This window comes from Anopheles darlingi, chromosome 3, assembly GCF_943734745.1.
Source record: "Anopheles darlingi chromosome 3, idAnoDarlMG_H_01, whole genome shotgun sequence".
NCBI lineage: Eukaryota > Metazoa > Arthropoda > Insecta > Diptera > Culicidae > Anopheles > Anopheles darlingi.
Window position 1 is genome coordinate 43,895,939 of NC_064875.1, and position 12,500 is coordinate 43,908,438.

The 12,500-nt window shown below is 48.4% G+C and overlaps 5 protein-coding genes across 6 annotated transcripts in view; 3 read left to right on the top strand and 2 right to left on the bottom strand.

Annotated features, from left to right (window-relative positions):
• The window catches only part of LOC125957641 (anaphase-promoting complex subunit 5), a 2,510-nt gene extending 435 nt beyond the window's left edge, over positions 1-2,075 (top strand). Inside the window, exon 1 of the mRNA XM_049690489.1 lies at positions 1-2,075. This exon is cut by the window's left edge and continues 435 nt beyond it. Within this exon, the coding sequence (XP_049546446.1) occupies positions 1-1,913 (1,913 nt within the window). The 3' untranslated portion in view covers positions 1,914-2,075.
• LOC125957657 (WD repeat, SAM and U-box domain-containing protein 1-like) overlaps positions 1-3,077 on the bottom strand; it is a 5,928-nt gene extending 2,851 nt beyond the window's left edge. Inside the window, exons 1-3 of the mRNA XM_049690507.1 lie at positions 2,799-3,077; positions 2,557-2,704; positions 1,942-2,056 (exon numbers count right to left, since the gene is read on the bottom strand). Of these exons, the coding sequence (XP_049546464.1) occupies positions 1,942-2,056; positions 2,557-2,660 (219 nt within the window). The 5' untranslated portion in view covers positions 2,661-2,704; positions 2,799-3,077. The remainder of the gene's footprint in view (positions 1-1,941; positions 2,057-2,556; positions 2,705-2,798) is intronic.
• Positions 1-12,500, top strand: part of LOC125957658 (uncharacterized) — a 367,185-nt gene that overhangs the window by 79,921 nt on the left and 274,764 nt on the right. The window lies entirely within an intron of this gene.
• On the bottom strand, positions 3,493-6,212 carry LOC125957653 (aspartate--tRNA ligase, cytoplasmic). 2 transcript variants are annotated; one of them, XM_049690502.1, is made up of 5 exons: positions 6,065-6,212; positions 5,542-5,659; positions 4,736-5,477; positions 4,429-4,663; positions 3,493-4,355 (listed from the first exon to the last, which is right to left on the bottom strand). In XM_049690502.1, the coding sequence occupies exons 2-5, from the start codon at positions 5,641-5,643 to the stop codon at positions 3,809-3,811; spliced, it is 1,626 nt and encodes a 541-aa protein (XP_049546459.1). In that variant the 5' UTR covers positions 5,644-5,659; positions 6,065-6,212; the 3' UTR covers positions 3,493-3,808. The 2 variants fall into 2 exon arrangements, with proteins under 2 accessions (XP_049546459.1, XP_049546460.1); XM_049690503.1 differs by having other exon boundaries at positions 6,006-6,192.
• Positions 6,251-7,257, top strand: LOC125957681 (uncharacterized). The gene is made up of 2 exons (XM_049690543.1): positions 6,251-6,389; positions 6,657-7,257. The coding sequence occupies exon 2, from the start codon at positions 6,662-6,664 to the stop codon at positions 7,160-7,162; it is 501 nt and encodes a 166-aa protein (XP_049546500.1). The 5' UTR covers positions 6,251-6,389; positions 6,657-6,661; the 3' UTR covers positions 7,163-7,257.

A 12,500-nucleotide genomic window follows, 5' to 3' on the forward strand; every position in this document is an offset into this window, starting at 1 on the left:
TCGATCTGTATAACGAAATCGATAAACTGATCATCGGTAGCTCGAACACCTTCCACGTCGTTGGGCTGTATCTGCGCAAGGTGTACGTCACACTGGAAAAGATGAACTTCCAGGAGGTGATGAGTCTGTATCGGGCATCGGTGGCGTACTACGATCAGGGCATACAGGCGCTACAGCTGGTTGACCAGTCGACGTCGGTCGCAGATTGCGAGAGCTTCATGAAAGGAAACGCTGTCGACACGGTCGAAGCGCCCCCCAACTACGGGAGTGTGGCTTGCCGGTGGTCTATTAAACAGTCGGAGCTCTTCATCGCCCAACAAAAATCGATGCTCGAAGAGGACGAAGTATCTGCCCTTCCGCCGAAAGAGTTACAGCAACGGCTCAACGAAATCATCCAAGATCGCCCTCTCTATGCACCGGCCTACTTTCTCAGCTTCTTGAACGCGATTCGTGTGGGGGATATCGGCAACGCAGTGGTTGCTTTGCATCGTTGCTTCGACCGCACGTCGCCGGAATGCTCGCGACCGAATACTTCCGAAACGAAGGAGTTTCAATACTCAAGCCTAAATCTGGCCATTTTACACGCCCAGTTCGGTCACCGAGAGGCCGCGATGATGGCACTGCGTGAATGCATCACGGTAGCCCAGGAGAACGGTGACCACACGTGTCTACATCTGGCACACACCTGGCTGAACCTACTAGACGGCTTTCGGCCACCATTTCCGGAACGAATAGTCAACATGCAGCTGCTGCATGCCTGCTCGCTGCGTGTGACGGCCCAGATGCGTACGGCCTGTCTGAATGGGATATCGCCGGCTGATGTGTTTGGAACGTTCATGGCGAACGATCATCTAAATGCGCAGAAATCAATGATCGACCTGGTGGCGAAAGGCGTGGCCGAGCGGACCGCCCTCTGCACGGTGTACGGCAAACACGAACTATCGAACCTGTGCGCCCAGGTGCTGCTGAACTCAAACCTGAAGTCCCTCGATAGGATGTACAATGGGGAAGGCATCTGTCACGTACTGTGCGCCACCGCATTGCGACAGACGTTACAGGGCGATTTCGCACTTGCCATGGTCACGCTTAATCATGCCATGAACCGGTTTCCGAGGTATCCCAATTCGCGGAACTGGCTCATAACCGATCACTTAATATCCGCCATTCGTCTCCTCTACCGTGGTCGCTGGGCGGAAGCGCGCCAGGAGTGCCTGATGTTCCATTCTCTGGATCCTGTCACGGCTAACCTAATGTTGGCTCATATCACGCTTGCCAAGCAGGACTACGGTACGGCGCAAAAGTGCATTAGTGCGCTGCTATCAGATGACCAAATCACGTCAACGACGCGCGTCCGGGCGCTCATCTTGGAAGCGAACCTCCAAGCACAGCTCGGCAAAGCGAATGCCTTCGAAACGCTGCATCAGGCGCAAAAAGTGGCTAACCAATACCATCTAGATTATGAGCGGGCTGTGGTGGATCTGCATCTCGCATACTATCTGCTAAAGTTCCTGTACGCACCACAACGTGCACTCACGTTGCTACGCGGTTGCATAGCGACCTTCCTAACCGATGGAACAGCCTACGATAGAGGCCGAGCCCTGTTTCTGTTCGGTCGCTGTATGCTGGAGGTGGTCCAAACAGAACCCGAAATAAGTGATGAACAGAGCCCCAGCACAGGGCTACAGCAGCGGATGCAAAAGCAGCTGAACGTTGTGCTACCAATGTTCGAGCAGGCAATACAGCTCTTCGAGAAGCTGGAGTGTCACAGCAAGGCAAAGGACGTGTTCATCTTCCTGGCTACCCTTTGCAATGAGCTAGGGATGATAGATGATCGGAATGGGTATGCGTGTCGTTACAGATTGCTCGAAACCGAACATCAAACTCCCCGCCAGTATCTGAATGTGTTTCTGTAAAATGGTGTTGTTGCATCGATTAACTCACCTTCGGCGACACCCGGACACTCGTGACACCGTAGCGATGACCGAGCAGCGGCGAGTAAGAAGCTTCCTGGAAACCGTGACCGGGGTTCCAGCGCCAGACGCGAACCGTTTTGTCACTGTCGAGAATGATAGAAAGCAGCAAATGTTAAATATATTATTAAATCGAAATGTACTTAAATGGATTTGAAAAAAATCGGAGTAGATTACGGGTTTGAGACCGAAAGCTTCGATGGTATGGGGCGTTGGTTAATTAGCGCACCGCCGACTCTGTAATTCCTTCGAGATGCAATCGGACATAGTAACGTTGGCTAGATATCAAAGTAATCATAGGGCAGCGGAACATCGATTACTTGCTACCAGCTACATCTACGACGTTATATTTTTATTATAAAAACCAATGTGGTACATCCGAACGGACCTCAAGTTCCCGGTTGAAAAGGACATAAATTGCGAAATATCGATTGCATATAGCGGTTGAATAATTAAGCCACATCCTCCCCATTGAGAGGTACGGGTGGCTAGAAGGTACGCCACACAATTCATTAGGATATCCCAACAGAGAAGGGTGCAACATACAGGTGTTGGGGGGATGCATCGATTGCGATATCGGGCTTACCTTGACCCTGTCACCAACAGGGAGCTGCCGTAGAAGTCCAATGTTGTCACATCGCTCGTGTTGACGGTTAGTTTTTGAAGAATTTTCGTCTTTGACGCACTCATGGCACACTATCTGCTACCTCTACCGAACGTGTTTTGTGCTCTCCCTCGACAGAAACAATCGGAAGCGACAAATGAATGATGAACGATAGACTAATCTTATCTGTTTTCACTGTTTTCTCGAACTTTTTTTTAACTCACAAGATTACTGACTATTGGTGTTTTGCTTCACGTCCCGTCACTACGTACTCGAGCAATAGATGAGTAATTCGATTAACCCCCGGGAGCAATTCTGGTATATACATCCAGTGCTAGCACGAAACTGGACCAATGCCACCGGATGCTAGCTCGTGATTCAGGCACCGTTGCCGATGGGTAATGTTTTGGTTGCAACCTCACCAACCGCGAGTTTTCCCAACTGGGCTGTAGTAGCACCTCGTCGACACATCCGTTATCAGTGGCGGGTGTGGTTGATGCACTACCACCCTGCTAGTGGACCGCCGTACATAGCATGCGTACTAATACTAACCCGTTGTGCGTTTCGCCGGTTCGCCTTGCAACCCATTCTAGGAGGCACCTGTTGTTACTAACAACTATTGTTCGGATTGACACTCTCGGATACAAAGGATGTGTAAGGACGAAAATTGTCCCTCGTTTGTGTGTGTGAGCCTGTCTATGTAGATGTATTTCATGCTGTCGCTGGCTTACACAAGTCCTGCTGAACTAAAGTGCCACGTTGGATTAATGTGGATTCCTATTTCCCCTTTTACCGGGATTGAGATACTACAGTAGGAGTGGATGTTATTTCTGCTGAGAGAAATGAAAGCATACCGGGTTTTAATTGCTAAATGCTCAATGTATTGTACGATGCCATGCGAAAAAGAAAATGTATGGAAAATGGTTACATGTCGTGTGATGATTTAAATCTTATTTACCATTTCGCGCCTAAGCTAATAGGCATTAGAAAGTTAAAGAAGGAACCGGAATCGGAAGCCAATTGAATTTAGCCACTTCACGCGTCTTAATGTTGTTTTGCCGTTTTATTCCCGCAATTCATATTGATATATCCGCGCCTTCTTCGTCTTCGCTTATGGACCCCGACTACTCCCTTAGACCACATATTAGCGGAATTTCAGTCAGTTGTCTTTTGATGTGCGTGGCAGCGCGTATGCTCGAAGACCATGGTCGCGCACTTTCTGCCCCGATTCCCTTTACGGTGTCAAGCGTTTGGGATCGCGCGGGAACATGGACGTTTTGCGAATGTTGTCCAACCCAAGGTACAGCATCACCACACGCTCCATACCGATACCACCGCCGGCGTGCGGTGGGCACCCGTACCGGAATGCATCAATATAAGCGGCGATCTTTGACAAATCAATCGCGTGCAGCTTCGCGCGCTCGATCAGATAGTCGGGATCGTGTATTCGCTGCGCACCGGACAGAATCTCTTCGCCGCGCATGAACATGTCGTACGAGTTGGAATACCGGGGATTCGTCGGATCGGGCATCGTGTAAAACGGTCGTACGGCCAGCGGAAACTTGTCGAGGATGTAGAAATCCGTGTCGTACTTTGCCTTCACCAGGCGGCCGAGTAACTTTTCGCTCGGCGTCGACAAGTCCTCCTCATCGTCCATCTGGACACCAGCCTCACGCAGCATCGCTACGGCTTGCGCGAACTCCAGCTTCAGCGGTGGTTCCAGGAATTTGAACGGTTCCACATTGTACTGCTGACCGACAGCGGCGATCTCTTTTGCGTAGCTATGTAAAGAAAAAGTACATTAGTGGTGGTTTCATTCAATTTCGAGAAGATATTGAGCGTGACCAACATTACCTATCACGTAATCCCTTGAACATCTCGGTGAACGTGTTGCCGATAGTGTCGAGTACCTCGTGATAGTGGTACTTGAATGCCATCTCGAGGTCGAGACCGACAAACTCCGTCAAATGCCGATGAGTGTTGGAGTCCTCCGCACGGAATACGGCCCCGACCGTAAACACCTTGTCGAAATCGGCCGCAATGGCCATCTGTTTGTACAGCTGGGGCGATTGAGCCAAATATGCAGAATCTAGAAGGAAATTAAGAGGATGATAGTGAACTGATCCGAAAGGAACCGTGGTGCATTCCGTAGGCGACGAACCTTTAAAGTAGCTGACCGTGAAAACGTTTGCACCACCCTCACTGGCAGCCGAGATGATCTTTGGCGTGTGGATTTCAGTGAAACCCTTGGCCGTTAAGACATCGCGGAATAGCTTGCACACACCGGCCTCCAGCCGGAAGATGGCCTGATTTGCCGGAGTTCGTAAATCGAGCACACGGTTGTCCAACCGGGTATCTTGATTGACGCGAATTTTCAGCGCTTCCGGATCGTCGGACTTTTCTGGCCGGGACGCGTCTTCGATTTGCAGTGGTAGCTGCGCCTTTGCCGCCGATAGTAGGAACAGCTCAAGTACATGCAGTTCGAGCGTCTGCTCCGTGCACGACTCGATCCGCTGTTCGACGGGAATCACGCGTGCCTTCAGATCGATGATGCTTTCACGTGGAATGCTGCCGGAAAATTTGACCATCTGCTTCGACACGGTCTCATTGACGGCGAGCAAACACTGTACCGTGCTACTCTGCTGGCGCAGCACCAGGAAGCACTGTTTGCCTTTGCAACGAGACGTGTGCACTCGGCCTCGTACCCACACTTCCGCCTCACGCTGACACTGGACCAGCTCGGAAACCTTCACAAACTTGCGCTCCGTATGCTTCTCCACACTTTGAATCATTTTCATCGTCCCGTACCGAGCGGCGGCGTAGTCGGCACCGGCAGCATCCTCGTTGGAACCATCCTCAGCCGCACCGGAAGCGGCTGCCGCGGCCGCCTTATGTTCCGCTTTCTAAAATTAGAGCAACAATTAGGTGGGTTTGTGGCGAGGGGTAGAGAGGGAGGAGGTCTGTTACCTTTTGCGCCTTTTGAGCCTCCTTGGCCAGCTTCTTGGCTGCTTTCTTCGATTCTCCTGCTTCGTTGCCTACCGGCTCTTCTTTGATCGTTTCGGTCACCATGGTTTCCTGCCTTTTCCTTTAATGTGAGGGAAGAAAATCAATCGAGAAGCAAAAGAAGCAGGTGTAAATGCGATGACGATGATAGCGAACGACGTCACGCGCTCCTCGAGGCCCACGCTGTCCCGGAAAATGAAGCGTGTGACGAGGAACCTTGCATAATTTGCATCATCTCGCGCACAGCTGGCCGGTTGCCAGAAAATGCGGACGGAAGCGCTTGAAGCCTGTTTGGCTTATCGGCTTTTCGTTTGCCACGCATTCATGCGCTGCCGTGGCGGTTGCTTATCAAATTCTTTCGCTCGTTCTCGAACGACGAAAAGATCACACTTGAAAAAGACACCCGGCTACTCGGCACCTTTTCTAACCTATTTTCATCCGGGAACAGGCGCACTCGTGCCAGCTGGATATGATTTTCGTGGCTTACCGGTTGTGGAATTAGATGATTGTAGAAAACTGTTTCACTGAAAACAACACTCTTTCAATTTATGCACTTTTTTGCATCGCTATCTCGATCTCAGGTTCCCGGAACAGATTTCGCTGGTGCGGTCACAAAACGAGGTTGTATAAAAAGAGACAGCACACATTACCGTGCCACTTTGTTCTGTTATCCAGCCTACGAGCAGCGATGTTGTTATAAAGCTAAAATGCGCGCATTAAAGGATGCAGCCAAAACGTCCATCCATCGGTACGCAGCCACCCGGAGAAACGTCAAAAGTTACGTAAAATTCGCCTTTTGCTCCGAGAATTCTGTAAGTTTTACTACCCAAAAACACCGTAAAATGTCCATAAATCGAGTGCATCCAGTAGCTAAATTCATTCTTGAAGCACTAAACATCCTAAACATCGTATAGCACATCGCATTAATGGTTTCTGGAGGGTTTTAATGGGTGTTATTCGGCCGTGAATGTGAATGTTTTGATTCTGTTCTACCGTTCCCTGGATTCTCTTTGAACAAACAAATTAAATTGTGGCCAGAGAACGAGATGTATTTAATTCCCACATTATCCTTCTTCCAGTCAAAATGAGCTTAAAGGCAAATTACTACGACAAGCCGGAAGGCGAGGACCTGTTCGGGAAGATGATCGCCACGAACAAATACGCACTGGCCGGCGGTCTCGGATGGTCCACGGTCGAGGTGATGATGGTGTCCAAACCGAAAGGATACGTTCCGACCATCGCTCGGTACTTGTACTTCACCGGTCCGTTCGTGGGCATGGCTTCGGCGTTCACGGTCGGTACATACGCCGCCAACAAGTTGCGTGGCCGTGACGACGGATGGAACTACGTGGTTGGTGCGTTCGCGGCCGGCGGTATCTACGGTGCTTGGAAGCGCAGCGCCGTTAGCGGTTTGGTGGCCGGTCTTATCTTCAGTGTAGCCGGAGCCCTGAAGAAGCAATCTGTGGACGAAGGCTGGGAGTTCTTCCCTGAGGTTAAGAACCACGCCATCAGCTCCGTCAACCCGAATCGCTACGATTTTACGCTCACCAAGGAACGCGAACGCGGATGGACGGCCGGCAAGTAAGCTGCGGTTGACACTCGATGAACTGTTAAAATTCTTATCCGTTCCGGTGATTCTTGTAAAGCATATTAGGCAATAAATACTGTGGAAACCATTCACCAGAGTGTCCTGGTCCCCTGGGATTCCGCCACCAGCTGTATCGTCATCAGTTCCCAAGAAACGGCAGATACAAATTTCCTGCCTACCGATTGTTGCATCCGTTCTGGGCGCCAGCTAAGACATGAATCATTTCTTTGGAAGAACCAAGTATATCGGTCACTTCACTCTAACGATAACATACAGCACAATGTTTTGGCTCCAACCACGATTTTTATGGCATAAAACTCGATCACGACTAATTATGACTCATTACAATCTGAAGCACGTTGATACACTTCTGAAGCACAGTTTGCACTTGAACCATAAAGGGGCTCATTTTCTCCTTTGGAACTGTGCAGTTGGACCTCAAAAATTCTTAAAGCGATCTCATCCATGCTGTGAGGTCATTTCTACGGAATAAAAATTGAATCGCCCCCCAATTTGAACGCTCTCCCTGAACTGCCTTGAACCTTCACTTTCCTCCCCAAAACGGTTCATAGTCAAAAAACCCAACGAACTAGAACACTTTGTCAAGCTCTCCGATGCTCCGGAAACGGCAAACGGCATTACATCGCGTCCCTTTCGTTCGATTCTCTTCCGGGGATGTTACCGGAATGTAACCGAAACAGGAGGGAGCAATCCATCGAGGAAACCATTCGATGCATTTTGCTGATTGCTGCACGTGTTCCTGTTCTCCGCTGGGGTGCGGTTTGGAAAGAGTAAAAGCTACGGAACCGTGACCGAACCGAAATGCGTTCATCATTTGAATATCTCCTCGAAAGCATCGATTAATTACGGTTGCGTCGATCGGTTAAGGGGTCCGACCATGATGGCATGGGTCCCCTAAGTGTGAAAACCTTCTCCTAGGAGAGGTAAACGTTCATTAGCAGCTGTATTAATTGTGTGATTATATTGTCACCCTCAAACAACCCGCGACAGGTTAAAGGTTCCCACACGCTTTTGGTGTTGTTTGGTTTTTAAAACAATCCACCTGCAACTGGCCACGGCGGTTGAAAGTCACAACGTGATTAATCATCACTTCTTCTTCCATGGTTAGAGGAATGAACCATCCTTCTTCTTTCATTTCGCTGGCTTCCAAAGAGCTATACTGTTGTCAACAGTAATGCGATTATCGGGTTTTGTTATAATCATTTTGAGAAAAGTGCACAAGAAACATCTCGCCGTAACAGCAACCTGAACCGCGAACCGGAAGTGCTACACATTTTTCGAAAGCATCGTGAAAGCGAAAATGGAAACAGAATGGGTTCAACAGGCAGAGGAGGATGTCGGTTTGGTTGGTCTCTTCTTTGCTGCGCTTGAATCAGCATAGTAACCTTAGAAAGGCTGTGCTATGCTTCGAGAATTTTAAAATTTTCTTCTGGACCATCCTGGCCGTTAGCATTTAATCTAGTAGTGGTTGTTTTAGGTCTTTAGCCGTGGCCACACGGGGCGAAAACTCTAGCGCAAACGAAAAAATTAATGCCAAAACGGTTTCGCTTGCCGTTTACATGCTGTCAAACGATTATTGGTCCGTGGAGCGTAAAACCTAGCGTAAAAGCTTTTTGCAAACGGTAGGGCTCACAATATGTTCTTTTTGTGGTTTACATCGACAGTGAGTGATCATTGCTAGTGTATTCAATCCTTTTCTTCAAAAAAACGATTTTAATTTCCTCAACCCGGCCATGTAAACATATCGAAGCGCAAAAGTTTTGGCATTAATTTTTTCGTTTGCGCTAGAGTTTTCGCCCCGTGTGGCCACGGCTTTTGAGATCGAAACGAAACGATGCCGCTTCACACTTTTTCCATGGATTTTCACACTTTTCAAAGTCAAACCCAAACCCAAAACGAAATCGGAAATATTCAATTTACCGCTTATCCGGGGGGTGCTTCCCGAGGAAAAACGTGCGGTTCGCCACACCATCACGCATCATAGTAAACAGCGTACATCACCTACGAGACAGTATTTAAACACCCCCGGTTTTAGGGAAAAGAATGATAAATTGGGTGTAACCAACCAACAAACCAACCCGTCGTCTACCATTAAGAACCATTCACCACCGGTTGCCAGCGAGTAGTGCATTCCGCAGGTCGGTGCTGCGATGGGTCCCGGTGAATGGCCGCTGAATCCCTCCCCACAAAAACCATCACCGGACTGGTATAGAGAGATAAGACTTAACAGCCCAAAGCGATGTTGCAGTATGGAACGAAGGAAGAACCAACAGGGATAGCCCACGTTTGAAGGGTGGTGGCGGTTGGTTCTATTGTGTTGCAGGGAGAGAGGTAGGCTAGTAGTGAGGTCTGCGTTGCTGTAGGGCGCGGGGATAACAATGGAAAAGTTTTGTTGTACAAAACACCGCTGCTGGACTTGGGGGGTGACGACTTTTCCGTGGCAAAACACGCTATGCAACCCACAACAACCCATAACTCTCCTCTTAGTTCCGGCAGTTACAACCGTTGAGAGCCAACCCTACTACTTCTTTGCATCGATAACAGACCGGGTGAAAGCTACTGGAAAAAGGAATATAACACGCAGTCGAAAGTTAAAAATTTGTCAAAATTATGCAATTTTTGTAAGTACCTCGTTCACTTCGAACGAAGATGGGGATACTGTTTACCTAAAGAATAACCAAAAGCAGCAGAGTCGTCTACTGTAATGGATTGGCTGGTGACACACCGCCACTGTAGATCACCAAAGCAAACATCAGCTCGGAATGGTGACGATCGTTTTTTATTCGGGTTATGTTTGTCGTGCTGATGCTTTCCAGCCAACGGGAACAGCATGGCATTGTCCACCAACATTGTCAGCCACCTACAACTCGTTCCGAGTGAAAATTCTGGGCACGTCAGGCTTCCATCAGTCACCAGCCAACCCTTTCCGGAGCACGCGTTAGCTTTGCCTTCCGGGCAATACGATTTAAACCTATATTTTGCCGCAACCTTAACATACAGAACATTTCCACGAGCACTAGCCCTTCTATTTCCAAAACAAATGAAACGAATTTGAATGCCAGCTCAATAGGGCAGCGTGCTCGGATTCCGTTACGGATCGATGGACATTCGCTTGCTTGCGAGAGAACTGCGCGCTGCTCCGCCGCGAATTCTACACTTTTTGATACTGGCCACGGATCGTTGGATGGGAAAGTAAATAATCTGCAGTGCGGAGCAAACATGCTGGTTTGCATTTCAAAACATGTTGATCGGTAACAACTGAAGCGGATTGTGCAGAACCAGAACTCTAGAGGCAGAGAATAACAGAAATACGACCCAGAAGCGACCCATTCCGATGGTTTACTTCCACTTGTGTGACGTAATTTTGTTCCCATTTTTTCATATTATAACAAAGTAAGACCACAATTTCATCAACAAGTCCCTGAAAACTGAAGGACGCTGGAATTAAACTATGAGATTTGTGTGTGTTCGTGCATTTTGCCGAATTCCCAACGAGACCTTCTCTAGACATGGTGTCACGGTTCCGTCGAGGCTCATAATCACAGACCAGGTCGTCTCCTGGCGCTCATTAGGGCAGGCGAGCCGTTTCAAATGATGGGCAGAAGGTAAGAGTAGGACCTAGCTTCCTTTTTTCTCCAGGGATCAACGTCAGACTTGCCGGGTGCGTGCTGTGTGATTTCGGTAATTCCGAAGTTGGGCCGATCCCCTCGAGAACCAGTTCTTACATTCTCCTCAATCATCCTCCCCAGTCGCCAGTTAATTAGGCTTTATTGCTTCTAGAAAAACACCCGGAAAACGATGTATTCCAGACATGGAAAAACTAGAAAGGCAGATATATCCGGAAACTAGCGTGTGCGAGGGAATGTATGTGATTTACAACAAAAGCCATACAGGTAGATAACGAGGGTTCGTGGATTTTTAAGAGATATTATATCAATTTATGTACACCCTTTTATATTAAGAATTCGCACTTTTACATGATTTTGAGTGAAAAAATATCTAATTTTTTAACAGGTTTCTTAGTTTTTAAATATTGCTGTAACAACATCTTTAGACTAAAGGAAGTCAACTATTCTCCAACGCAAATCTGACCAACATTAGACTTTCTCTGGATTGCTGCTGCTGCTGCTTTTGCTTTGAATGCAGTCGATAGTAAAACAAGAAGCATCTGAAATGATCCAGCTCCGAAACATCCCAAAGCAACTACCGAATTGAAAAAGCGAAAGAAAAAAAGAAGGCATTTCGAGGGTTTCGATTCAATTTAGATGCTCGGCTGCTTCTTCTGTCCGAACACCTTGCTACCTGCTTGAGGGCCGCACAGGCGATTGGGCAAGCAGCACGCATCTGGCTCTAGAAGGGATCCCCCGGTTGTTTGATCTCTTCCCAAAAAGGAAGGATGCTAGCTAACTCATGGAAAGGAAACGGGGAACACTGATGAAGTAGAAACTAACAAAGGCCCTTTTGCCTTCACCAATACACAGGCCTTGGACTGCTGGACAATCTGATATCTTGCCAGGAGAATCGCACAACCAAACTCTGCAACCTGCTGCCTTACGGCTGAAGATCTTCTTCTTTTTCCAGCTCCTTTTGAAAGCAGGACCATATGGTAGCATCTGCGCGGCAAGACTCCCGACGCTGACCGTGTGTCCTGGTTTTATGGATCGGAAATGTTCCACAGAGTTTTGTTTTCTGTGGATTTTTTGTTTTGTTTTCCAAAAGCGGAATACAAGGAATAAAAACACATTGAAGCAAGGCTACAAGTGTTCGCAAGACGTACGCTCGCTGATCCTTTCTGGGGCGGAATAAAGAAAACAAACATGAGGAACAGGCCACGCGAACACTTTAAAGCGTCACCATGCCGCCGACGCGGACCAACAGTTCCTTGCTATCATCATCCTGCACAATGCTGGCTTCATTTGCTGCGCGTTTCTGTTCTACCGCACACAAACACCTTAGGATTGGAAACACGATCCCATCGATGTGTTCCGATTTTGTAGTTTTTTTTTTGTAAATCATCCTACTGCTTTCGTTCCACATTGGTTCGCATTAGTTCCGCCCTAACTAACTCATGCGAGTGTTGTATTTGGGGAAAAAAGAAACACATTATCGCGGGCAGGGAACCGTAATGTATGTCCCGTCTGGAGCCTGGTCAGACCAATTCTGTGGTGTAAAGCAATAAAACTTATTGCATAATCCCTATACGAAGGGCGAGTGTTTCGAGGACTCAACTTCCGCATCGCTCCCCAGGCGGTTGTGTGGCGTCGTGTGGCCTCTAGCCGCTAAACCCGAACTTCTCCGCGGTTTACGCGGAAAA